Raw genomic sequence first — 23760 nt, 5'->3', positions numbered from 1 at the left:
GTCTGTGGGCCCATGCGCATATCATATGCAAGACAGTAAGCGTGGAAGAGGCCCTATGGACACCTCCCTGGTATACACAGACCACACACACCGAAGCCCATATGGGTGTTCAACCCTGTACACACACCACACACTACACACAGCACACACTACATTACACTATGTACTTAACACACTGCACATGCCACACACACTACACATACCACATACCACACACTGCACATATCACATACAGCGCACACAGCACTCACTACACACAGCTCACACAATACAATACACTACACACAGAGCATGCCGCACATACCACACACCCTACACATTATATATACCAGGCACTCATGTACCACACAAGCATACACAGCACACACACAATACACATAGCACACAGAACACTGAGCACATTACATAGTGCACTACACACTGTACATAAATACACTACACATAACACACATACTACACATTATATATACCACACACTACACATACCACACAATGCGCATAGTACATATGCCACAATCTCACACAAACCACAGACATTGCATATACCACACACTACACATTCCACATACCACACATACTATATATGCATTTCACATGCCACACACACTACACATAGCACACATGTTATAATGCCATACACATTGCATGCACCACACATTAAACGTAGTATGTAACTGTAATTAGTACCCACAGTTACAGATGCCATACTCACACTCACACACACATACACACAGATTTTTTTTTTAATTTAATTTTATTAAATCACCGTGTGGAAGATTACAATGCTTTCAGGCTTAGGTCTCAGTTATACAATGCTGAAACAACCATCCCTTCACCAGTGCCCATATACCACCACCAAAAAAAAAAGAACCCACACAGTACACCTCCCATCCCGCCCCCCCACCCCCTACCTTGTAACTGATAAGTTTCATTTTACATTCTGTTTACTTTGGTTACATTCAATATTTCAACACAAACCTCACTATTGTTGTTAGGAGTACCCCACTAGATTCAGACCTACTGTGAAGACAAATAAGGTTGCGCGGCCGCAGTAGCGGCCGCGCGGTTTTGAATTTCTGTACTTTAACAAGAAGTCCAGGGAGATTTCTTCCAGATATTAGATCATTGCAGGCTTGAAAACCCAATCTATACACACAGATTTTTTGGGCAGGTTGAGTTTACTGAGTATAAAGACAGACCCTCCCCATTCCTGGGCTTACTAGATCTGGCACTCCCACGTGATGCAGACTTGGGTATCACATCTGTCAGTTATCTGGTAATGTGGGGAGTATTCTAGTGCTTTCTCCAAGTGAATGTGTACTCCTCCTTCCTGTGGATGGCGCTGGGCTGGGGATGGGCAAACAAATAGGGAGTGTCCAGCCTCATCCCCACGTTGGCCCTGACTCCTGACAGAGGCAAACAAAGGGATGTCAGTACTGAAGTGGGCAGTCACTGGGGAGATAAACACATTGAAAGGAAAAGAATCTGAGGAATCAGACTTGAGCCAATTAGAAATGATTTTTGGATTATCAGTCACTCTTTGGCCCGGGACTGCTGAAAAGAAGGTGAGGGAATGTGGTGAATACTAAAGGGCCCTGAGGTTTGTAAGGGTCTTTCTCACAGAGATTCAACAACAAAAAATCTTTAAAAATGTGTAACAAGAAATATAAAATAAATTAGTTTGGGCCTGCTAAGGGGAGTGGTTTGGGATATGGGGACACTGACGGAGGTCCTTTGGTGGGGGATTGAAAAAAAAGGAAAAAATAAACCAAAAAAAAGAGCTCTGAGGGATAGTGGGTGGCGGACGCTTTCATGGCAGGATTGGTCTGGAGGGGGCACAGCGTTGTCTGGGACACAGACCTGTCTCACCATGGGACCATTCCTGCCAAAAGTTTCCACAGCCCAGAGAGTTCACAGGGAGTGGTGATATCTTAACATGTCTGTATGGGCCTGTGAGAGTAGTTCCCGACCTTTATCACTGTTTTCATAAAAAAAAAAAGTTTCCAGACTCTTTAGGAACCCCAGCAATAGCTTACTGAGGGCCTGTTCTGAGCGGAAGAATGCAGTGCTGGTTTCTAGTCTTTCAGCACGTACTACATATATGCTACAGTTCCATGGAGTCCATACCGAACTAAGTATCTTAAGCTCTCTGTCTGTCTGTCTTTTTCGGTGTTGGGGTTCCTATGCATTGGTCAACCCTGCCCCTAAAGAGTATATAGCCAACCTAAAAAGTGACATCAGTTCATCAAATGATTTGGGTGTTTAGCAGATGCAGGCATTTGAGATGAGACTGCATTTTTTCAGGTGAAAGAACTTTGACAAAGGTTGGGTGCATCTGAATTGAACTTTCCTCATTCTTTATAGAGTAGAAGGTAGGAAAGCAGGTGTGCAAAGGAGGGTTTGCAGCGGCACTTAGGATGGGGATTGTGGTGCTTCCTTCTTGCTCTGAGGCACTCAGATGCGGGCTTGAAAGCCAGTCTCACTGTGAGGCACTCACTCTGTGGTGAGCTCCCGAAGGAAAAGGATTTGTTCAGGAATCCAAGGCAAATCCTTGAGGCCTTGAACAGATTTGGAACAGGAACATGGGGTCAAATTATAAAGGTGGTAGGACTTTCTGGGAAGATGAAAAGCAAGCTGGGTTCTGTGTTTAATTCCAATTCCATTTGTTCCTAGAGTTTTGAGCTTCTGAAAGGTCTGGAATTCCCTGAGAGCACAGTTGCTGAGGATCCCTTAGATAACATGTTTGCACTGCTGGGCCGTTCACAAGCTGTGGAACGGAAGTGTTGATGGGGCTTAGGCTCGGGGAGGCTGCAAGAGGCCGGAGAGCAGGCCTCTCTGCTTTAAATACTTCTGGAACTCTCCTTCCGGAATTGCTTTCAGGTCCTATGGCAGATCTCTTTGAAAATCTTCAGAGGTAGCTAGAGACTAGAATGCATTTAGGAATAGTCCAAATTACAGAATACGTTCATCCCTCCATCCCTGAGGTAGAAGGGGGCCAGAAATAATAAGAGGGTATCTTACCACTACTCAAAGCTAAACACTGGGAACAGCCACAAATGAGTTGGAATAATAAGGATCAGGATCGCAGATTTTAGCAAAGAATAGATTACACAGAATTTTCTTCAGGGGTTTTGCAAAGTAAGACCAGAGGTATTTCTAGAATGAGGTCTTTATAGCTTCTGAACGATGCCAGTTTTGAATGTAAGTATGAGCACCAGTTCTCAAGCTGGTTTCATTGAAGCAGGCCACCTGGTTAAAAACCAAACCAAAACAGAACACCCCATCTTGGACTTGTGGCAGACTCTGGTTAATTAGTTCAGTCACTGTCACGGTTCTTGCCGTTGCTCATCGATTTACTTGAGCAGGCATCAGTAATGTCTCTATTGTGTACTGCTTTTGGCATATTGAATACGCCACAGGTAGTTAAAAGTAATTTTTTTTTTTTTTTGCTTATTAGAGTCAGTCTTTCTTCACCTACCTTCCCATGCACATTCTTTTGTGGCCCTGGATGGTTTCGGAATGGGACACCCTGGAGTGTCTGGACTCAACAAAAGCAGCTTCCCCCCTGCTGGCAGGGAGAGCAGCATGTGAACTAGACTGGCTCTTGATCTCTTGGCACGTCTGGCCCAGCTCTGAGGGAGCAGATGGCTGCAGGGCATTACTCCTGGTTCCACAAACTTCTCTGTGAGACACACAGGGGCTGGAGAGAGAGGATAATTGCTCCAGCACTTGCCTCGCACACACTTAATCTGGGTTCCGTTCCTGAAACCACAGAGGGTCCCTGACAAAGACAAAACATTGCATTGCCTTCACATTTGACAATATTTGATGAAGTGGACAAATCAGTGTTCTGAAAAAAATACCAACATTTATCAGAAACACAATTTATTTGAGTCTTAGGTAAAATGCTAACAAAGATTTTGCATGTGTTGACAACATTATGGATTATCATCAGAGAATTACACAGCACAATGTCAATTATAAATTCAAAATCTCTTTACTAAAATGAGAAGTTGTCATAGTTCCCCTGAGACCCACCAGCGGTGAGCCCTGAGCATAGAGCCAGGAATAAGCTCTGAACACCACTGGGTTCGGCCCTCAAATAAAAAAATCAATCAAATATAAAAAGAAAATGGGCGCTGGAGCGATAGCACAGCGAGTAGGGCGTTTACCTTGCATGTGGCCGACCCAGGTTCGATTCCCAGCATCCCATATGGTCCCTCGAGCATCGCCAGGAGTGATTCCTGAGTGCAGAGCCAGGAGTAACCCTGGTGCATTGCCTGGTATGACCCAACAATAAAAAAAAAGAAAAGAAAATGGGTTTGGTCCCTTCTCTCCTTCTATGTTTTTCTGCAGCACTTTTTAACCTGTCTGTGTTTTTCACTCACTAGGGGAAGCTCCATGACCCTCAACTCATGGGCATCATACCAAGGATCGCACATGACATCTTTGACCATATCTATTCCATGGATGAAAACCTGGAGTTTCACATCAAGGTAAGCACTGTGGATGGTACACCAAGGGAAGACTGCCCCCAGGCGTGCGTCTCGTAAAAGGCGCTCTGGTTATTTTATTTTATTTTATTTTATTTATATTTATTTTCTTACCTAATTTTAACAACATGCTGATGCTAAGTAGAACCATGTTCGTTATTTAACGACAAAGGTAAAAACTCACTCTCTGCATGGTTTGCATAAAATGCTGAGAAAAAGTGGAGACCCCTTGGGGGTGGAATCATCCCGTACTGCCTGACTTTTTTTCTTCCCTCCCGATTGTGGCTTTCTGCAGCTGTGACAGGAATGTGTTCGTGATTGAGCTGGAGGAGCGTTTTCCATGGAACACACCCCCTAACTGTTTTCATAGGTGTGCTGTGAGGGAAAAGACATCTGTGGCTGCATTCACTGGGAAAATACTTTGTTGCCACGATGTTCAGTCTGTCGCTGGTTTTTACCAGTGCTGTTGTGGGTGCCCTCTGCAAAGGGGGATGTTACATTACCCACTCATTTGACTGTGGATCTACTTTTCCCTCTTGGTGTCTTGACAGACTGTAGTTTTGCAGAGCAAACTCTAAGAAGTGTGGGGAAGGGGATTCTCTTTCTCCCCACCTTCACCCAGCCCACCCCACTTTTAAAAAAAAAAACCGAAACCTATATTCTGACTTAAATTTGAACCTTTAGGGACATGACTATTCTCTAAACTGTAGCTGTTAATTTAAAGCATTTAGTATTAGGGATTAGGATTAATTTGCTTTTGGTGTTGAGATATATTCTTCAGAACCTGCTTGCTTAAGCAAAGTAAAGACATTTTTATCTGGTAAAGAATCTGACGGTAAGTGTGATGGGGCTGTGAAAAAGCAGTACATGACCTCTGCTTTTCTTTTCTTTTTCTTTCTTCTTTTTTTTTTTTTTGGCTTTTTGGGTCAGACCGGCGATGCACAGGGGTTACTCCTGGCTCTGCACTCAGGAATCACTCCTGGCGGTGCTCGGGGAACCAAATGGGATGGTGGGGATAGAACCCGGGTCAGCCTCTTGCAGGGCAAACACCCTCCCCACTGTATTATTGCTCTGGCCCCGAGACCCCTGCTCTTCCTTTAAATTTTCTTTAAAAAATCGACAGAGCATCAATTCACCTTTCCAAAAGCATATGCATTTCAGTGATTTGTTTTTTTTAGTATATTTCCCACATTGTACAACACAGTCACTATCTTATTCTAAAGTACTATTTTTTGGAGGCTCACACCCAGCAGTAGTCAGGCCTTACTCCTGACCCTGCACTCGGGGATCACACAGGGTGGGGGAGAGGCAGAAAGGCCACATGGGTGACAAGGGTGCAAGACAAACGCCCTACCTGCTGTTCTATCGCTTTGGCCCATAATTCTAATGTATTTTTTATCACCTCCCCATAGGCATTCCTTTCCCATGGCAGTCTGTGCTTCTGACCTCCCTCTGCCTTCCTCTTGTTTCAGACCATCTTCCTCTCTTTAAGGAAGGCACTATCATGGCAGCCCATGAGCGTTCTCTCACTGTATTTCACTACATAATTGTCACAGATTTTATGCCAAATTATTTTGCAAAAAAAAAGTAGTGTGTGACCATTATGGGTTTTATGGTTTTGGGTTTTTTTTGTTTGTTTGGTGACAGGGTCCTGGCCAGGCAACCCCGGCACACTGATGTATGATCCCCCAGGCCACCGGACTTACTCCCTATGGGAGAAGGAGTGGGAAGGGGAGAAGCCTCTGCCCTGCCCCTCCGCACACCGCAGACTCCCCGCTGCCACCGAGAAAGAACCACGCAGAGGGGGAAGCTGGAGGTCAAGCAGCTCTCATTTTATTAGCTCTCACACGGGGTATTTATACATGAACTTCAGGGCAGCCTACGTATTGCGCACACCTGCTTATCATGTTCGTCACGTACACCTTGCCGAGCTCATTACAGATGTTAGCTGGTGATTTCTGTTTCCCGCTCGCAAGGCCGGGTGTGTTAGCTCAGGCAAGTGATGACTGTCAGGTCCCTCATCCCGTTATCTCCTCAACCAAAGCGCCTTTCTGGGTGGAGTGCTGGCACAGGGCCTTGGGCCCCTGTGAATAGAGATTGCACCTGTTCCTAGGGGCAGGGGATTTGGCCAGGGTTTCAGGCTGGCTGCTGAGACCCCAACAATTTGGGGGGCCACATCCAGCAATGCTTAGAAGTTAATCCTGGCTCTGTGCTCAGGAACTACTCCTCGTGGTGCTGGGGGGGACCATATAGGATGAGGAGTTGGATCCCTGGTCAGCCTCATGCAGGCCAAATGCCCTACCCACTTGTACTATAGCTCTAGCCCTTCTGTGACCATTATATAAAACATTTTTTAAGTTTTGGACTAAAAAACCCCCAAAACCAAGACCAAACAATCATGTGGTGAAATGTGGCGTTTCTAATTCCAGATTCCCCAGGGAAGAAGTTGATGTGACATACGACAGCTGCCGAGCCCTCCACAGTGCCCCTCCCCACTGTCACATTAATTAGATGGGCCTAGGATGCACCTGGTGTGTGGGGTCCCCGGCGAGGGGGCCTGGATGGGGTTGGCAGAGCATGGTGGGAGGAGGGGCAGGTCTGTACAGCTCAGCGGAGAGGTGGTTGTTGGTCAGCTTTTAAGGCTTGGACCCAGGTGCTCTGGGCCTTGATCTAACCAACTCTCCATCACACCTGACCCATTCTCTTAAATGTTGTACCCTTACCTATTTTTGCTATGTAACATTCCTAAATGATATTAAAAAAAACAAAGCAACATCGATTTTCCAAATTACATAATTATAGCTGGAGAATCTTCTTTTCTGGGCAGTTCCCTTAGTTGGCTAAGCCAGTCGGCCTTGCTGTGGCGACTGTATCAGGATGCTGAAGCTTGCTGCTTTGATGGGATCAAGTCTTAGGAGCTTAGCACCTCTTTAAAACTGTTGGCATTTAAGTACCTTAAACTACTGTAAGGCTCTTAGGGGATAATCCCGGAGCAAGATGTTAAACCAATTACTTCCTTCAGAATAGGGTCTTGTTTTAGGAGCTTCTTATGATTTAGGTTGTGCCAAAGTGAAGGGAGGAGCTACACTGGTATCCCGTGTCCTGTTTGCATTTATAGTCCTGCTCACCTAACCTGTAAATAATGATCCCATTTGAATGAGTTTGCTGTTGACTGCTCTTCATTTCAGGGTGGGGGGCTCCCAAACAATGCTCGGATGTTCTGGGGGTTACTTCCCACCATACTTGGCCTGGCTCTGCAGGCCAGATGGCTCAGTGCCAGGCCTGGTAATGGGTTGCTGCCCAGCCTGGCAAGACTGGGGAGGTCACTGGGTGACTCCCCAGGTGACAGTTGGGAGGCTATACTTGAGTATAAGAGGTTTTCCTTTAATGGAAATATGGACTATGAAAATATCAAAAATCTCTTCCTTGAAGTGAGTTCTTTGGGGTTTTAACATTATCTCTGAGCTTGTTCTTTCATGCCTACTTATTTTCCTTCAATGCCTATTGCTTTTCCTTTCACCTGCTCTCAGAATATTTGAATAATAGAGATAGCAGGACCAGTCTTTCGCCCTGCAAAGAAACCCATAAATAAAAGCAGTCAGTATCTACTGTGATAAAAAAAAAAAAAAGTTCATTGCTTGGGCTGCTCTTGTTCCCTCTATTAGGTGTCAGTAGAGTTCTCTTTGCCAGATGTGCTAGTATCACATTCATGGCTGTTTTCGGAGAGGCAGACTATTTTTTCTTATGGGAATAAGGGTGCAGGTTTAAAACTCTAAAAACTGGCAGGAAAGTCTTAGTGAAATCCAGACAATTCTGAAAGAGACAGAAGGTGTTAGAAGTAGGCTGCGTTGGCCACGTGCAGCCTGGCTGGGCGATGCCTGAGCTCAGCGCAGACAGACCCCCGTGGAGTGACGGGGTGTTGGACAGACCTGCTAGCTGCCAGAGGTGGCCTGGGCTCCAGCATCAGACTCCAGAGTTCAGAGCAGACACACTCGCAGAGCTGGGCTGTGTCCCAGCAGCCGAGTGCTTGCTTTCCCTGAGGCTGGCCACCCTGATTTGATCCCCGGGACAGCAGGTGCTCCCTCGAGCACTGTCAGGGGTCACTCCTGAGCACAGAGCCAGGAATACGCCCTGAGTACCCCTTGGGGTGGCCTGATGGTGCCCCTGTGATCCCGTCCCTCTCTAAAACAACAACAAAGAAAGTAAAAATACGAGGCTTAGTGGGAGGAAGCCATTAGCATTGGTGCTAGAGAGATGCATCGAAGGGATGCTTTGGATGCAGGATTAAACCCATGCTCCTCTGAGCACCCCTGAAAGCGACCTCCGAGCACCTCTGAAAATGACCCCCTAAGCACATAGCTGAGAGTAGTGTCTGAGTACGTGGGTGTGACCCAAGTCCCATCTCCCGCACGACCCCCCCCCACCCCCCCCCCCGCCACATGCACACCACTTCCCCACATTCCCCACAATCCAACAAGATTATGAGCGAGAACTAATTGAACTGGGACTAACTCTGGGTTAGGAAGTCTTTTGTGCCACCCCCCGACCCCACCCCCCACAACCCATCCCTCCCAAACTAGAGGAGGGAAATTTCATTTCCAAGGTGCAATGTAGACTGTAGGGTTGATACCTGTAGGGTTGCATCCCAGCTATACAACTGCTTTTTTTTTTTTTGGTGGGGGGGGGTTGCGGGGGGAATAGGGACACACACTGGCCATGCTCAAGGCTTACTCTAGCTTCTGTGCTCAGGAGTTACTCCTGGCAGGCTCAGCAGACCATGTGTGGCGTCAGGAGTTGAACCTAGGTCAGTTGTGTGCAAGGCAAGCTCTCTCTGACCCTATAACTCTGCCCCTCCATTTTTTTTTCATAATTTTTTGGCTCTCTTTGTTTAGATTTCTAGAGAGCCTGTGCACACGAGGGAGAGAAAAGTTGATCTGGGAGGCCGAGGACCTCTGTGGGCAGAATGCAGAGACCTGGGGAGCGTTTCTGCCCTTGGGTGCGGCGGTTGCATTTGACAACAGAGGGAAGAACGGGGTCTTGCCGTGTGATGTAACGCTCTGAGTTCAAGTTCTCTTGGATGTCAGCAGCGTAAGCCCCACCTGGGAGTTTAGAAGCAAATTCCTAGGTTTCAGCTGATTCAGGAGAGCTGCACTAAGGGTTCAGGACCCTGCCGGGCTGGTGATTTTTGTTTGTCTGGTTTTTGGTTTTTGTTTTGTTTCGTTTTCTTAAGTGGGAAGGCTCCCCAGCAGGGCACTGGACTCTGCTGCCTTGGACCGTCTCCCCGGCACAGGGCCCTGTCATTTAAACAAATGCCGAGAGCGATGCTATGGTTGATCTGGCCTGAGAGTAATGGCTTGGAAGACTTCCTTTCCTCTCACAGTCTGAGTTTCATTAAACCACATTTTCTTTGGATCATCCTGGATTCCCCAAGCCCCGAACTTGGCCACCAGTACCACTTCTCTCCGATATGCCTTTTTGAGCTCCCTGGGTTGTAGACATGCCTGTCTCGGCCCCCTCCCAATGTTTGGGCCATGTCCTCATCTTCCAATGCCCCTAGCAACTCTGCCAAATCTGTATCTGATAAGTAACTGCAGCGCTTCTGGTGGGACTGACTGTTGGCATTTTCTTGCAGAGTGTTTTGTTCTTTTCGTTTTACCCCCCTGTTCCAGCTATTTAAATCTAGAAATTTGCTTGATGCTCTCCTGAGGGAGAAGCTGGAGTGCTGAGATAAGAGACTGTTAAGTGCATGATGTAAATAAATAACACCTAAATCTAACCACAGGGGCCGCCCAGATGAAGAAAGAGAGCCTCAAAGCCGGGGAGTATGGGGGTTGGCTGGAACCCTGCTCTCCGGGCCTAGGACTTTTATTTTTGTCCCTCTTTTCTTCTTCCTTATCTGGCCATATTTGACAAAAAAAGTTTTCTTAAAAAAATCTGTTTTGGGGGCCATTCCTGGGTGTGCTCAGGACTTACTCCCGGCTATGTTTTCAGGGGAATCTATGTGGTGCCAGGGATCAAACCCAGGTCAGCTGTGTGCTAGGCAAGTGCCCTAACTACTCTACTACCTCTTTGGCTCTACAGAAAGCTTTTATAAGTTCTAATCTATTTTTGGAACGCAGTCCCTAATTTCTGTTTTACACTTGCTTTGTTTTTGACTAGGTATCTTATTTTGAGATCTACTTGGACAAAATTAGGGACTTGCTGGATGGTGAGTAAATCTGAATGCTTGTCCTTTATTTATTTTGTAGCCCAGCTGAGGGAGGTTGCATGATTTATGGCCCTTCCGCTGAGGTGGAATGAAACTGTGTTGGACATTCTTTCTGTGCCCTCCTTGCTATCTCTTACTCTCAAATGCTCTGATTTCAAAGATTAGACTCACCTATTTTCCATAATAATTTCTGTTTTTCTTTAATGACCGGGTTCTTAACTTTCTTTCCTTCTTTGCATGTCATCATTATACCCTCTACAGTATCCAAGACAAACTTGGCTGTTCATGAAGATAAAAACAGAGTCCCGTACGTGAAGGTAGGAGGAAGCCTTGATGGATGATGCTATTGATTTTCCTCTCAGCACGCTGATCCTCACCGTTACATAAGATTCCTGGAAAATTACCTGTCAAGCACAGAGAGATGTTGAATCATCTTCTTTGTATTGAATACTCATCTAGTTAGGAAAAATAGACATTTGAGTTCTTCATTTGTATTTCACTATGTTAAAATGTATCCCAGATATCTAATTGAATTATAGGAGGTAAGAATTACCAAATTACAGACGTGAATAAATATTTATTTTTCACTCAGAATTATATTGAGTACAGTCATTTGTATTCATATTATTAGGGGAAACCTGTCAAAAATAGGCAGTCCAGAACTTCAGGGTACCTGGCACCGGTGGCTAGAGTGTAAACATAGCAAACAAGGAAGGCAAAGCAAAATTTGATCCACTTCTTTTTCTATAATGAATTTTTTTTTTAATCGGATCACTGTGAATTACAGAGTTACAATGATTTTTCTGATTGAGTTTCAGCCATACATTTTCCCAACACTAACTATCCTCCACCAATGTTCCCAGCTTTCCTTATCACTAATTTCCTTTACTTCTGTTTTCATTTCGAGAAGTCCAGAAAGGATTATGTACTCAAAACTGTATACAAAAAAGGCTGAGTTTTTTGTTCTATGGGCTGCTTCTGGGGGGTTGCTCAGATGTCTTTTTAACATGGCATTCTAGTTGTGGGCAAGGAGGAAAAGTTGTTGAATCAATCCCACTGCCTTACTTTTGGCTCTGCCTCTGGGCAGGAAGTGGGCAAAAGATTTTGCTTTGCCCAAATGTTCCTCTTCTATTTTTAAATGGTGAAACTCAATGGACTCTTTCAGGGCTGCACGGAGCGGTTTGTGTCAAGCCCCGAGGAGGTCATGGACGTGATAGATGAAGGCAAAGCAAACCGACACGTGGCTGTAACAAGTAAGTGTGGTGGTGTTTCCTCCTCTGCCACTCAGGACATGGCTGTTTGCCCAGAGGAGGGGCGGGAAGGCCAGCGCCGCCTGGTGGAGGCATGCACAGGAAGGTGGGAGGAAACAGTGGCTCGGACAGACACCCAGCCCCAGGCATGGGTATGGGGGCTGGTGTGGGGCGCCTCGCTTTCTGCTGTCCAGGAAACTTTCGACTTGTGGGACCCTGGTAACAGCCTATGCCTTAGCCCGAGGCAAACAGTCACCAGCCAACCTCTGCACTGGAGCACTGTCACTGTCATCCCGTTGCTCATTGATTTGCTCGAGCGGGCACGAGTAACGTCTCCATTGTGAGACTTGTTGTTACTGTTTTTGGCATATTAAATATGCCACGGGGAGCTTGCCAGGCTCTGCTGTGCGTGTGGGATACTCTCAGTAGCTTGTCAGGCTCTCTGAGAGGGACGGAGGAATTGAACCCGGGTTGGTCGCATGCAAGGCAAACGCTGTACCCGCTGTGCTATCACTCCAGTCCTTGGACTGGAGAGCCAACTTCAGGGGAGGAAAATAAACCTCGAGGTTTATTTTAGTGCTTTTATTATTCATGTTTTTGAAAAACCAGACCAAAAAATTCTCTATGTCTGCTAACAGTGCAATTCCCCCCCAACCCCCCACCAATATTCTCAACACTTACTATTGTTATTATGACTTTGGTTTTGAGGCCACACCTGGAAGTGCTCAAGCCTTATTCTTGGCTCTTTGCTCGGGAATAATTCCTGGCAATACTCTGGGGTGCTAGGGGTGGGCTGTAGGGATTGAACTGCAGATGGCTGCATGCCAGACAAGTGCCTTGATTCCTGGACTATCTCGCTGGCTCCACTATTACTGCTATTTTTCATGAAAGTCATCTTCAAGTGTGAAATCATGTCTGATTGTGGTTTTGTTTTGCATTTCCTCAACAATTAGGGATGTTAAGCATATCTTCATTTACTTGTTGACCATACCTTTTTTTCTGAAAAATCTCTATTCAAGTCTCTTGCCCAATTTTTATTTGTTTTTAACTTTTAATTTTTTGCTTTTTGGGTCACATCCAGTGATGCTCAGGGGTTATTCCTGGTTCTGCACTCAGGAGTTACAATTGGTGTTGGTCAGGGGACCATATGGGGTGCCAGGGATTGAACCCGGTCGGCTGCATGCAAGGCAAACACCCTACCTGCTGGATTATCACTCTGGCCCCTCTTGCCCAGTTTTTATTAGGATGTTATTTTGTAGTTGATTTTTAGGAATTCTTGGTGTATTCTAGATATTAGTACCTTTCCAGATGTATGGTTTGCAAATATTCTCTCCTGTTCTCTGGGTTGCCTTTTCATTCAGTTGCTGGTGTCTTTTAATGCACAAAAGATTCTAATTTGATGACTTCCAACTTAGTTGTTGTGTTTGTTTTTTTTAATTTGTTGCTTGTGAATTTCATGTTATCAACAAGCAGTCATTGCTAAGTTCAGTACCGTGAAGCTTTTTCTCTGTTTCCTTTTATGGGTTATAGTCTTTACATTCACTAGGTCTTTAATTCTTTTTCCGAGTTAATTTCATCTGGGGTCTACATCAACCTTAGAGCAAAGTAAACAAGACCTTTTGTTATCAAAATTTTGTGTGGGAACAATGGAAGTGTTGCCATCAAGAATTAGCAAGCAATGTAAGTCAGAGGCACGTTCAAGGAGGCAAAGGAAAGATGGGCTTTTACTGGGCTTTAAGAGAAATAAACAAGTTATTTCAGGTTTGTGGTGTTCTTTTATTGATTTTTCATTTTCTTTTTTTTTTTTTTTTTGCTTTTTGGGTCACACCCAGCAATGCACAGGGGTTACTCCTGGCTCATGCACTCAGGAATTACTGCTGGCGGGGCTCAGGGGACCATATGGGATGCTGGGATTCGAACCCGGGTCGGCCGCGTGCAAGGCAAACGCCCTACCCGCTGTGCTATCACTCCAGCCCCTTTCATTTTAATTTTTAAAAAATTTAGACATCATAATATTACAAAGTTATTCATGATGAGATTTCAGGCATACAATGCTTCAACACCGATCTCTTCATCAGCATCCACATCTCTCCACCAACACCCCATCCTGAGCACATTTTCCCTCACCCACCAGTCTGCTTCTTAGAGAGATTTTTATTTGTTTTAAATGTTTTTGCCCTGTGGTTTACAGTGCTGCTGCCGAAAGGGTCACATACCTAACACTTTACCACCTTTCAGCACCTCCTCCCTGCGCCCAGCTGATGTCTCTCGCCTATGAGAGAGATTATTCTCTCCCTCTGACTAACTTCACTTAGCATGTTGCTCATCACATCCTCCCATGTAGCAGCAAAGCTCTTGATTTTATGTTTTCTTATGGCAGAGTAATAGTCCATTGTGTGTATATACCATAGTTGTTTTTTTTTTTTTAAGCCCGTCATCTATTCTTGGACACTTGGGTTGTTTCCAGATTGACTATTGTGGATAGTGCTGCAAGGAATATCAGTTGCAAATGTCTTTTTTCCCATTTTGTTTTTGGGCCCTTGCCATGTATTCCAAGAAGTGGAGTTGCTGGGTGAAAGGAAACTCAAGTCCTAGATTTTTTAGGAGTGTCCATATTGTTTGCCAGAAAGGCTGGACAGTGAATTCCCACCAACAATCAATGAGAATCCCTTTGTCCTTGCATCTGCACCAGCACTGGCCATTCTTGCTTTTTTTTTTTTTTTTCAGTTGAATCACCGTGACGTGACTACATTTCAGTCATACAATGATCGAATACGCATCCCTCCACCAGTGCCCTTCTCCACCACCAATGTTCCCAGTGCCCTTCCCCCCACTTCTCCATCCCCCCACCCCCATCCCCTGCCTCTGTGGCAGGCACATTCCCTCCTACTCTCTCTCCTTTTGGGTGTTAATGGTTTGCAATGCAGGTACTAAGTGGCCATTATGTTTGGTCCATGTTCTGCTTTCAGCACCATCTCCCATTCCGCATCTCCCATTCCGAGCATCTCCCATCCCTCCAGCCATCATTTACTTAATTGTAAGTTACGTTGGATGGATGGATGGTTGGAGCTAGTCCTCCAACCATCATTTACACAATTGTCCCTTCTCTATCCCAGCTGCCTTTCCCCCTAGCAGGTGAGCCAGCTTCCAAGCCGTGGAGCAATCCTCTGAGCCCTTATCTCTACAATCCTCTGAGCCCTTATCTCTACTGTCCTTAGGTGTTAGTCTCCTATTATGTTACTTTATATTCCACAAATAAGTGCAGTCATTCTATATCTGTCCCTCTCTTGTTCTTGTTTTTTTGTTGTTGTCTGCCAGTCTCTGTGGTATGAGATGATATCTCATTGTTATTTTGATTTGCATCTCCCTGATGATTAGTGATATAGAGCATTTATTCATGTGCCTTTTGGCCATTTGTATTTCTTCTTTGAAGAAATTTTTGTTCATCTCCTCCCAATTGTTTTTAAGTTCTATCAGTGCCTTATATAATGCCTTATCAGATAAGTATTGGGGAAATAAATTCTCCCATCCCGTGGGCTGTCTTTGTATCCTGATCATCATTTCCTTTCAGGTGCAGACGCTTCTGAATTTGATGTAGTACCATTTTTATCTTTGCCTCCGCTTGCTTGGTTAGTGGTATTTCGTCCTTAAAGAGGTCTTCAGCTCCAGTGTCGGAGAGAGTTCTACCTAGGTTTTCCTCTATATGCCTTATAATTTCAGGACTGACGTCAAGGTCTTTAATCCATTTTATTAATATATTTTTATATTCCTGCTTGATTCTTTTAATATTTTTTATTGAATCACAGTGAGATACACAGTTAAAAAGTTGTTTATGATTGGATTTCAGTCATATCAATGTTCTAACACCCATTCCTTCACCAGTGTACATCTTCCACCACTGATATCCTAAGTTTCTCCCCCCCACCACTCTGAGCTCCCCACCCCTGCCTCTATGCTCTATGACCGCCGGCAGCACTCCCTTTCTTCCTCCCTCCCTCTCTCTCTCTCTCTCTCCCTTCTCCCACCCTGCTTTTGGACATTATTCTTTAATCCTTTTTAATTTGGTTTTTCTACATGGCATTAGAAAGAGCTCTGAATTCATTTTTTTTTTTGCAAGCAGCTGACCAGTTTTGCCAGTACCACTTGTTGAAGAAGCATTTCTTGCTCCCAGGCAAATCATGAAAGAAAAGAGAGAACTATTCAAAAAACAACCGTCTTCACATATAGATTCGGTGCAGTCCCTATAATGATACCTATGACGTTTTTTGAAGAAATAGATCAAAGACTCCTGAAATTCATATACAACAGTAAAGCCCCCAAATAGCTAAAGCAATCTTGGGAAAAAAGATGGGGAGCATCACTTTCCCCAGCTTCAAACTGTACTATGAAGTGGCAAGTAATTAAAACGGCATGGTATTGGAATATAGACTTGCAGTTAGTGGAATTGAGTTGTATATCCTGACACAAATCCTCAGGTATATGATCAGTTAATCTTTGATAAAGGAGCAAAAAATATGGTAGACTACAAGTAGTGGGCAGTTTCTTGTTGCTGGACTCAAGGTTTTCTGTAAGGTGAAAGAAGTGGTAGGTGTGTGAAATTTGTCCCTTCAGAGCTTCCTAACTCCATTTGAAAAAAGGTATTTTAGACACCTTGGTTTACAGTACTGTTAATGATAGGGTTTCATGCATAATACAGCCCCTCAGCGACCCCCACCAGTGTCCTGTATATCTCCCCCCTCATTACCCCCCATCTTCCCCCGCCCAATCTCCCACATCTCTCCCCTGAGGCAAGCTTTCTACTAAGAACCAGTTCTTAAAGGCCAGTGCTGGGTTTTGTTACCTTTGAGCATTATGCAGCATCATAGACTTGAGGTCATACATACTTCATTTCTTTTCTTGTTTTTTCCACATGGATATTCAGCTCTCTCTGCACCACATAGGAGAGAGACTTTCCTTTCCCTACTGAATACTCTTCACACTTTGTTGAAATCATCATTGACTAGATATATGACTATTCCATTATTCTTATGTTTATCTTGAGACCAAATCACACTTCTTATTATCATGGCTTTGCAGTAACTTTTGAAATCAGTTAAGTATGAGAGCTCTAACTTTGGGACTCTTTCAAGATTATTCGGCTAGCTGGGGGAGTGTAGATTTCAATTTTGATGATTTTTACGATGAATATTTTTTTTTTTTCTTTTTGGGTCACACCCGGCGATGCACAGGGGTTGCTCCTGGCTCTGCACTCAGGAATTACCCCTGGCGGTGCTCAGGGGACCATATGGGATGCTGGGAATCGAACCCGGGTCGGCTGCGTGCAAGGCAAACGCCCTACCCGCTGTGCTATTGCTCCAGCCCCGACGATGAATATTTTTATTTTTGTAAAGATCATTGTTGAAATTTTGAATAGAGATTACATTGAATCTGTAGGTGACTTTTGGTAGTATTGATATCCTAAAATCATTAAAAATACCTTCACTGTCACTGTATCACTGTCATCCCATTGCTGATCGATTTGCTCGAGTGGGAACCAGTAATGTCTCCATTGTGAGACTTGTTATTACTGTTTTTGGCATACCTAATATGCCACGGGTAGCTTGCCAGGCTCTGCCATGCGGGCAAGATACTCTTGGTAGCTTGCCGGGCTCTCTGAGAGGGGCAGAGGAATCAAACCTGGGTCAGCCGCTTGAAAAGCGAACACCCTACCTGCTGCGCTATCACTCCAGCCCCCCAAATACCTTAAAATCCATCTTTGAGTCCATGAGCATAAGATGTCTTTCATTATATATTTAATTTTTTTTTGCAAAATTTTTATACATGTCTGTGTAAAAACCTTTCATATTTTTAGTACATTTATTCCTAAGCATTCTGTTATTATTATTGTTATTATTATTATTATTTGCTAATTTATTTCTTGTGGGGGGAGGGTTTGGGGTCACTCATGGTGATGCTTGGCTGACTGGACTGTACGTGTCAATTCTGGGGCCTGGGAACGTTGTGCTATTGAGGCTCTTCAGTGTTGGGGCCACCAAGAACACATTCCGAGGTGCAGGGAGAGAATTAGGTGCCAGAAACAGGACTCATGTCATTGTGCATCCTACATGCACGCCTGACCCCTGAGTTGTTTGCCTGGTCTCCTTTTCGTTAGTGTTTTTAATAGAAATGTTTTCCCCATTTCCCTTTATGATTATTCATCGATCACAGGACAGTGCTAAGTGTAGTATTAAGTATAAAGTTTGTTATTCAATTGAAGTTGAGTATTGTCAGCTTTGCCGAATTCACTTGCTCATTCAACAGGAGTGTTTTTGGTGGATGTGGAGGTTTTTTTTTTTTTTTTAAATAAATCTTATAAAATGATCTTACAACATGATTGTTACTAAGGGTTGAACCTCTCTTACTGGATTAACAAGAGTAGAGTTCAAAAAAATGTTAAATCCCAATAATCCAAATAATCCCATTTAATCCCATTTATTTAAAAATACTTTTTTTGTTTGTTTTTGGGTCATACCCAGCAGGGCTTATGGCTTACTCCTGACTCTATGCTCTGGGGGTCACATGGGGTGTTGGGGTTCAAACTTGGGGCCAACCACGTGCAAAGGCACATGCCTTGCCTACTGTACTATCTCTCCAGCCCAGTGACCCCATGTTGATAAAACATATTTAGTCAAGTCCCTTCATGTGTTGAGTGTGGGTTCTCGAGGAAGTGCATACACTAATCCTTCCTCAGGACAGCTTGTGTTCCTGGTAAGAAAAGACTTGCACCCACGAAGGTGACAGAAATCAGATGCTATTTTTTATGATGCAGGCTGAGGGGCTGAAGGCAGAGGAGGAAGCTGTGAACTCTGTAGAAAGTCTGGTTGGGGTGGGGAGTTGGGTGAGGGACTTGTTAGGGAGAGTGCAAGAAAGTTAGCTCAAACCATTACCTACATTGTAGATTTGGTTTTTTGCTCTTCAGATCTTTAAAACTATTTCTGGACAATGAACTTTTTGTTGTGATGTTTTTTTTTTTTCCTTTTTGAGTCACACCCGGTGATGCATGAGGGTTACTCTTAGCTCTGCACTCAGGAACTACTGGCGATGCTCAGGGGACCATATGGGATGCTGGGAATTGAACCTGGGTTGGCTGTGTGCAAGGCAAATGCTCTCCCCGCTGTGCTATCGCTCTAGTCCTGTTAGGTTTTTTTTGAGGGCTTCCAGCTGGTAGTGCTGAAGGCCTTCTCCTGACTTGGGGGTTGCTCTCAGTGGTGATCAGGGCACAGTGTGATACCAGGGATGGATCCAGGTCTTCCAGCATGCAAAACATGCACTCCAGCTCGCTGGGTTATCTCTCCAGCCCTGGAATGAGCATGATTTTAAGAAGAAATAGTGATCTCAGATCATCGTAAAATTTTTCTTCTGGACTGCCTTGAAAATGAGGCCGTTAGACTGAATTTATGGTACTTTGCAGATGAGAGGTTTGTGCCCTAAATTGGTGTTTCTCTGTCAAGCAATAAACTGTTTTCCTTTTCAGATATGAACGAACACAGCTCTAGGAGTCACAGTATCTTCCTGATTAATATTAAACAAGAGAATGTAGAGACGGAGAAAAAACTCAGTGGGAAGCTTTATCTAGTTGATTTGGCTGGGAGCGAAAAGGTAATTGGTTCTTTATTTGTATTACCTGTAATTTCCCCGTTATTTGCTTCGGTGTGCAACGGATAATTTTTATGTCCTTCTCATCCTAGATTTTAAAGAGCTTTTAAAGTTTTGGATGCTGTGCCAAGGTGTTATTAAATTTAACCTTCGTTTCCCTGCTCTTTTTTTTTTCCCTTCCTGGTCCTCAAATTCGTGTCTCAGGAGGTGCTTTGAATGTGGCTCTGATTTATGCCTAATAGGCACTGTGTGATGATGACAATGGAAGTGTTGTTGTGAATTTAGCCTGGTGAAGGTTGCTGTGCACATGCAAAACGTGTGAGAAATGAAATGATGCCCCTCCCCCACTCAGTCCCCTACCCCATTGTCCCTGGCTCCTATAGACCAGGAACTGGCTCTGCCACGGGCGTGTGGCTGGCCTGCCTCTCTGCAGGTTTGTTCGATGTCAGATCACTCCGGGGCCTCCCTCTGTTCCGTGTCTCGCCCTGTTCCTCTCCGCAATAGGCATTGGCGGGTGGCCTCAGTGGGTTGCTTCACTGCTTTCAAGTCGATTCATGAAAAGAGGACCCAGTCGCTCAGGCAGCCACGCATCCTGACCCTTTGCTGGGCTCTCAGCGCTGTGTCTTGGCATCTTCTTCCTGCCCCTCCTCTGCACTGACGCCAGTCTCTAACGGACACAGGCTCCCCAGAACCTGCCCCTCACCCGCTCCCAGCCTCACTTTCTGGCTGCCAGATCAGGCCGGGAGCCCGGCCTCCTGTGTGACTTCACAGAGCAAGCGTGTGTGCCCAGTCTGTGCCCCACCCCTGCCAGCCTTGCGCCAGCCTGCAGCTCAGTCAGTCCCCGGGACGGGGCCATTGCACTAGATTCTAGAAGCCCACTGCTGAGTTCCCGCAGGCCCGGCTATGGCCACCGCTGACTCCTGTGTGAGTACTGACCTCTTGCAGCGTCCTCCTGAAAACTCACCAGAGATTCTAAGCCAAGGATCAAACGCTCGACTCCCGAGAGCTCGCAGCGGGCAGCAGCTGGACACCCATCAGGCTGGGCGTCTGGACTTGGTTCCAGGCCAGCCACCCTGCTCAGCTTTGGCACCAGGCTCTGTGGGTCCCTACTGAGAGCCCCATCACCCGTCGCCTCTGCCCGAGCAGGCCAGCTTTCCTTCTAGAGCCCAGGAGTAAGCAGGGTGGGCAGGAGGCTGGAGAGGGTCTCCTGCTAGAGCGGAGGCCCGTCGTTGGCCATGTCGGAGATTCTTGGCTTATGATAGTTAAGGAGCCGTTTAGCACCTTAACAGGGTGTGCACCACCGTTGGCTCACACTTGTGTGGTTCAATGAACAAAATTTGCAGAGCCCTGGTCTGTGTTTAAAGTGGTGGTTCCACTTGCTTATTTTCTTTGTCCATATCTGTTTTCCTTTGCCCTAGAGATATGTCCGCTGTAATAGATTAGTGTGATTTTCTAGAAGACAACTCGGGGGTTTAGTCTCAATCCTCCCCACCCCCATATTCTTCCCTTGATCTGATAAATTGACATATCTGGGGCTCAAATTTTCCTCTCTGGAAAAACTGATCACGTCTGTCTGGGCTGTTTTAGGAGTTAAGACACTCAGAGATGAAATGTGGCTTAGCTGTTATTACTTGTTATCACTTGTTGTTCCTACTTGCTAGGACTTGTTACCGGCCATGTTGTTTATCTGTAAGTAGGAGGCCCCTCCTTTCCAAGAGGGATGAAAATGTTAGCCTTCTTGGACAAGCACCTCCCCCTCCACACACACACACACACACACACACACACACACACACACACTGGACATACATGCATTTTTATTGTTGGGAGTTTTTCCTTTATACAGAATTAAAACCCATCACTGTGCAGTCTAAGAGTTGGTCCCCATTCATCCACCTTCCCCGAGCCGCTGCTTAGCCTGACCGTTTGCTCAGTCAGCAGAGCGATGAATCATGTTGTGTTCCCGTTTGCTTTTCCCCTCCGGCATCTGTAAGCTGCTCTCTACCTAGACAAATGCTGGAAATATAAAATTGCCAGTAATTGCCGAGCCGAGGAGGGGTAGCCGGGTGGGGCCCCCTCTGGCTGCAGAGGATAAAGGACAGAGTCACAGTGCAGTGGGTGCCTTCGGAGTGTCCCCCGTCTCTTCCCTCTGCGTGATGCTCCTTTCCCCACTGCCAGGGAAGTTGAGGCATCAGCAGCGCCTGACAGATTTCCCCTCTGCAGGTGCTTGCGCTTTGCCTGGAGGTGGAGCTTGAAATGGACTGTGTGTCTGTTCACGGGGCTCCGGACTGCGTTTCCTCTCTTCATTTCCCTCTGGGAAGCCTCTGCCCTGGAATTTCTGGTTCTGTCTCCCAGAACACCCCTCGTGCCTTTAGGGTGGCCCTTTTTCAGAGCCTGGCTTCTCTGGATGGATGGTCCCCCCGGGATGCCATGCAGAGTGTCACTGCCTGAGGGATTGCAACCGTTGCCCTAACAGGAAGGAAAATGACAGCCAGGGAGAACAAATCCCCAGCTGTGGGTCCCAGGGAAGCCCTTTTAAAAAAAAAATTAATATGATTCTCCCTTTCCGTGTCCTCTGTACTCCGGGAGGACTCACACCCCTCCGCCCCTCGCCCTCCTGTGAATTGGAATTTTCGATTGTATCTTTGCTGCGCCATGCAACTCGCTGCTTCTCTCTCCTCTGGCAGGTCAGCAAAACTGGTGCCGAGGGAGCCGTTCTTGATGAAGCTAAAAATATCAATAAGTCTCTGTCTGCTCTTGGAAATGTGATCTCGGCCTTGGCAGAGGGAACAGTAAGTGGGCTCGTCTGTGTTGAGTGATGGTGAGAGAATTCACCTTTAGGGTCTGGGCATCTTGCTCCCTCCCTGCCCCCTCTCAGCCTCCCAGGGGCTTGGGGGGGAGGGGTTGTGTGGAAAAGAGGAGACGGAACACGGGACAGCTGCTGGCGGGGTGGGGGTGGGGTGGACACAGTTTGTGAGCGCTGACAGCTCATTTCCTATGCCCCAAAACTCAGCTGGGAGAGCTTTTGCTTTGGCCAGATCCAGATGTGAGGCGCCCTGTCCTTCTGCATGGCTCCAGGCCCTGCCTGTGCATCACTCACTCTCTCGCCTCTCTTTCATCTCTTGGGATGGGCTGTAGTAGCCGACGTCTCCCCCTTTCCTTTCTGATATAGAAAACACACGTGCCGTACCGAGACAGCAAGATGACTCGGATTCTCCAGGACTCCCTGGGGGGGAACTGCAGAACCACCATCGTTATCTGTTGTTCTCCGTCTGTCTTCAACGAGGCTGAGACCAAGTCAACACTGATGTTTGGACAAAGGTGGGTGGGCGCGGCAGCTCACTGTCTCGTTCCAAGCTGGGCCTTGGACTTCAGGATCAATTTAGAGACCAACTGCCCCTCTCCGCCCTCTAAATTGGGCTCTAAATTGCAGCCACCAGCCAACTGTGAGACTTTACTAGTTGAGGACAGAGGAATAATTATGTTTTATAATAATGAGTGGGAATATGCAAATAAAAAAAAAGAAACCAACAAAACCCAAACCATTTTATCTTATTTCAGATGTGTTTTGCCTTTGTGTGTGTGTGTGTGTGTGTGTGTGTGTGTGTGTGTGTAGGATTATTTTGTTTCTTTGTTTTTTGGGCCACACCCAGCGATGCTCAGAGTTACTCCTGGCTCTAAACTCGAGAATTACTCCTACTGGTGCTTTGGGGGGGAGGGGCATATGGGATGCCAGGGATTGAATCCGGTCGGCCATGTGCAAGGCAAATGCCTTATCTTCTGTACTATTGCTCTGGTACCTGGTTCAGAGGATTTTAAGAGTATATAACTAAAGGTGGGTAAGAGCCTGAACTCGCAGGATCTCTGATCTGGTGCAGAGTTGCTGGTGGTGGCCAGCACTGGGATGAAAGGTTAAGTCCTGGTATCAACAGAGTGTGGAGCGCAGCTCCGCTCAGAGCCTGCGTAGGAAGGCAGTGTGTGCTATGCAGAGTGGAAGACAGATGCCGCCAAGACCTCGCTGTGGGAGATGAACAGAGGAGGGCCCTGGTGGTGGGGATGTCTAAAAGATGGGCGAAAGGGAAGGCGTGCCAGGGTTGGTCTCTACTCTCCTCTCCTTGCCTGCCCCTCCCCCTGCAGCCCCACGCCTGACCCCCATCAGTCTAGTTTCTTTCTC

At 46.0% G+C, this 23760-nt stretch overlaps 1 protein-coding gene across 1 annotated transcript in view; it reads left to right on the top strand.

Annotated features, from left to right (window-relative positions):
* The window catches only part of KIF5C (kinesin family member 5C), a 196112-nt gene that overhangs the window by 84828 nt on the left and 87524 nt on the right, over positions 1-23760 (top strand). Inside the window, exons 4-10 of the mRNA XM_055130099.1 lie at positions 4392-4496; positions 10653-10701; positions 10963-11018; positions 11867-11954; positions 19465-19589; positions 22274-22378; positions 22759-22907. Of these exons, the coding sequence (XP_054986074.1) occupies positions 4392-4496; positions 10653-10701; positions 10963-11018; positions 11867-11954; positions 19465-19589; positions 22274-22378; positions 22759-22907 (677 nt within the window). The remainder of the gene's footprint in view (positions 1-4391; positions 4497-10652; positions 10702-10962; positions 11019-11866; positions 11955-19464; positions 19590-22273; positions 22379-22758; positions 22908-23760) is intronic.

Source organism: Sorex araneus, chromosome 1 (genome assembly GCF_027595985.1).
Source record: "Sorex araneus isolate mSorAra2 chromosome 1, mSorAra2.pri, whole genome shotgun sequence".
In the NCBI taxonomy this organism is placed as follows: Eukaryota; Metazoa; Chordata; class Mammalia; order Eulipotyphla; family Soricidae; genus Sorex; species Sorex araneus.
The sequence above is the reverse complement of the archived record's forward strand: the minus strand, read 5'-3'. Positions and strand labels throughout refer to the sequence as shown.